Source organism: Lactuca serriola, chromosome 1, assembly GCF_051521515.1.
Source record: "Lactuca serriola cultivar US96UC23 chromosome 1, Lser_US96UC23_V15, whole genome shotgun sequence".
Classification (NCBI taxonomy): Eukaryota; Viridiplantae; Streptophyta; class Magnoliopsida; order Asterales; family Asteraceae; genus Lactuca; species Lactuca serriola.
This window is the reverse complement of record NC_136408.1, coordinates 108,383,453-108,387,097: the sequence shown is the minus strand read 5'-3', so window position 1 is coordinate 108,387,097 and position 3,645 is coordinate 108,383,453. Positions and strand designations below refer to the sequence as shown.

At 35.1% G+C, this 3,645-nt stretch overlaps 1 protein-coding gene across 1 annotated transcript; it reads left to right on the top strand.

Moving 5' to 3' along the window:
• Positions 1-486: 486 nt before the first annotated feature.
• On the top strand, positions 487-1,062 carry LOC145060067 (uncharacterized). Its single transcript, XM_079007797.1, has one exon. The coding sequence runs from the start codon at positions 487-489 to the stop codon at positions 1,060-1,062; it is 576 nt and encodes a 191-aa protein (XP_078863923.1).
• Positions 1,063-3,645: the final 2,583 nt, after the last annotated feature.

Here is a 3,645-nt window from a genome sequence, read left to right as displayed (position 1 = left end):
TAAGAAGATACAAAGAAAGAGCAGATTCATGGATTCAGTAGCAGCCCAATCGATCAAAATTGAAATTTAAATCATCACAAAATGTAATACTAAAATGAAGACAAAACAACAATACCAGCCAATTAAAAAATAATACAAAACGACAATACATCAAGGCCTAGGAAGTTGTTATATCTTCACATCTCCATGAACAAAAGTATTGATATTATTTGCATGGAGGACCACATTGGAATGTAAAGGTCATAGCTCATCGTCACCTAGCATGCAAAATATGAACATACCACGTAATTAATGGAGGACACCATTCGAGGCTTCTTCCAACTTCAGTGGACCCTATTACAAGCTTCCTTGTAACTTCAATTGACTCAATTACAAGGTCTACGTACATGCACCTCGCGTGACAATTTCCTTATATAAACTCTTTGTTACGTTTGCATGTAAAATATATCAATATAGCAAGATTTCTTTTCTCAGAACCTAATAACCATGAGTCAAAATCTAAGTCTACCAGAAACTAAACTTGAAAACCCTAATTCTCCGCATAGAGATTGGTTAGACAAGTTCATAGAGTATAAACTCAGAGGCTCTTCTATCGAAATTAGGAATACCCTTCTTGTGGTGGTTATACTTATCACAACTGCAACATATCAAACCTCACTTAGTCCTCCTGGAGGACTTTGGGGGGACACAGGCAATAGTACTTTACCGCAACTCGCAGATGATGGTACTCCTACCATTAAACACCACTATGCTGGAGAAGCTATTATGGGTACCCACAGAAATCAAGCACCATATGCTGTATTTGTTATTACGAATTCCTTAGGGTTCTACATGTCAGTTTACATGATTTACATGCTCACTGTTGATTTCCCTTTGATGCGCGAATTGCAGATTTCAATGATTGTATTAACCGTAAACCATGCTAATTGCACCTTTGCAATTGTGCCATCTGATTACAAAATGCTTCGTATAACTTGCGTCGTGATATTTGTGATATTTGGGATATTAATTCTGCTCTTGGGGTTTAGATTTTTGGGTAGAAGATCAAAGTGGTTCAAATGAATATTCGAGCAGTAGTTCTATTCATTATGAATTTTATTCGTATCATGGTGTACCCTTCACTATACCAGTTGTTGTTTCCTTTTCGTATTGTAACATTCCAGCTTCTTGCTGGATTTTGCTTTCCCGTTAAAAAAACATGTAATAAGTATGTTTGCATGCAGAAAAATACAATAAATATGAAGAATACGTCTTTAAAAAAAATATTCTCTTTCATCGTATATTTTCCTTCTTTATTACTTTACCTAATTTTTAAGAAACAAACTTAGAGTCCCGTTATCAATAAATATTTGTATTTCTCATCCAGATCAAGTCAAGAATCAGAAAATTCAGCTTTACCATCAAGTAGATGACAAAAGTGTTCTTGATCCGTATCAGAGTCAACATTATGGTGTCCTCGCTTCTTCAACTTGAGTGACGATAGAGAATCTAGGAAGCATAAGCACGACTTTCTCGATCTAGAACTGCCATTGAAAACCTGTATATATTTAGAGCTTCAGAACCCATCCCCATAGAAAAACCAGTAAACACTACAAGGATCTAGCACTATGGAGACCACACTTATCCAGACGATATATGTCGTCGACAAAAGCCACGCTATACCACAACAAGTGTTGCAGTACATTCCTTTGACTCCAAAACTTTAACGAATGTATAGCTCCACATTCAAAGCTAAAGATATGAGTTGGTATAATATTGGATGCTCAATAGATGGTATGATGTATCATCCGGTTGATGGGAAGACATGGCAAGATTTTCATCAAAGATATCCAGAGTTTGCTAAAGAACCTAGAAATGTTCATCTAGGTTTGGCTACTGACAGATTCAATCCATTTGGCAATTTTAATAGTACTTGGCCGATTATATTAACTACCTACAATACACCACTATGGATATGTATGAAAGAGTCTTCTTTCATGCTAACTTTGCTGATTCCTGGCCCTAAATCACCCTCAATGGACATTGATGTTTTCTTGAGGCCTTTGATGGATGAGTTGAAAATGTTGTGGGCCGAAGGAGTCCAAATGAGAGATGAATCAACCAACACCGTATTCAACATGTGTGCGGTGTTGTTGTAGACTATCAATGATTTTCCAACGCGTGGAAATTTGTCTAGTGGTCAAGGTTATTTAGCATGCCCTACTTCTTACACATACACATCTTCCATTCCCGTCACCAAGAAGATGTCTTATGTTGGTCATAAACGATTCTTGCATATGAACCATAAGTGGAGGCAAACTTTATTGTTTAATGGTCAACCTGAGAGAAGGCCACATCCAAGACGATTCAACAATACAGTTATATTAAAGCAATTGGCTTGTCTCGCTGATCGTATTCCAAGGAAACATCCTGAGCACGGGGGTGCAACAAGAAAGCGCAATGATGAAATAAGAAAAAAATAGTTGAATTGGACGAAACGTAGTATCTTTTTTGAGTTTGAGTATTGGTCTTCCCTCGAGCTAAAACACAATATAGATTTTATGCATGTGGAGAAAAATGTGGATGAAAGTTTTGTAAATACTGCATTGATGAATGAAAAAACCAAAGACCAAAAATAAGCAAGAGAAGACTTGAAAAATATGGGCATTTGGCCATATCAATGGCCAAAAGAGAAAGTCACCAAGAGGAAGAAAGTCAAAAATAAGAAGGAAGACAACAAGAAGAAAATAATACTACCACATGTTGATTACTCTTTTAAACCAATTGATCGAAAATGATTCTATCAAATCATTAAAGGAGTGAGGCTACCTTGTAGTTTTGGATCGAACATTGATAAGAAGGTGAATGATACTGCATTAAATTTGGTTGGGCTAAAGTCTCACGATCATCACATTCTCATACAACGATTGTTGCCTATAGGGGTTCAAGCATTTCTCCCAGAAAATGTTTCAACAATAATCATTGACTTGTGTACATTTTTACAAAAAATTGTGTACGATCATTAGATGTTAACGACATGAGAAATACCAGAAAAGATGTGGTGAAGATTTTATGAAATCTTGAGTTGATATATCCTCCAACATTTTTCAACATCATGATTCATCTAATTCTTCATTTACCTGAAGAAGCCATTTTTGGAGGGCTTGTACACATGAGATGGATGTATCCTTTTGAAAGATACATGAAAAAACTTAAAAATTATGTCAGAAACAAAGTGTGGTTTTGGGATTATCCGAGTATCGTTGTTAATGAGATATATGTGGTGAATGAAAGTCGATTAAATGATTTTCCTTTAGCTATCGATTTAGGTGATGATGATGATGATACATACTCTATTGACAGTGATGATATGTACTTTTTAGATAATGATGATGATAGTGAATCAAGTGTCGCTCCTATTATAAACGATGACAGTTTATTTAATGATGACGATGATGGTGGTGATACGTACTCTTCAGATAATGATAACGATTTCATAAACGATGACGAATTTATTAATGATGATGTTGTACATGTATATTGTTCTAGTGATGATTCTGATTGATGGTATATTATGGTTGTTATACATTTTAATTGCTTAAAATTGTTTATTAGTTTTTTTTAAAATATGTTTACATATTTTCTAATATTTGTTAAACAGATGGT

Excerpts from the sequence above, each read along its gene's own strand:
- LOC145060067 (XM_079007797.1), top strand. The coding sequence starts at position 487 with ATGAGTCAAAATCTAAGTCTACCAGAAACTAAACTTGAAAACCCTAAT.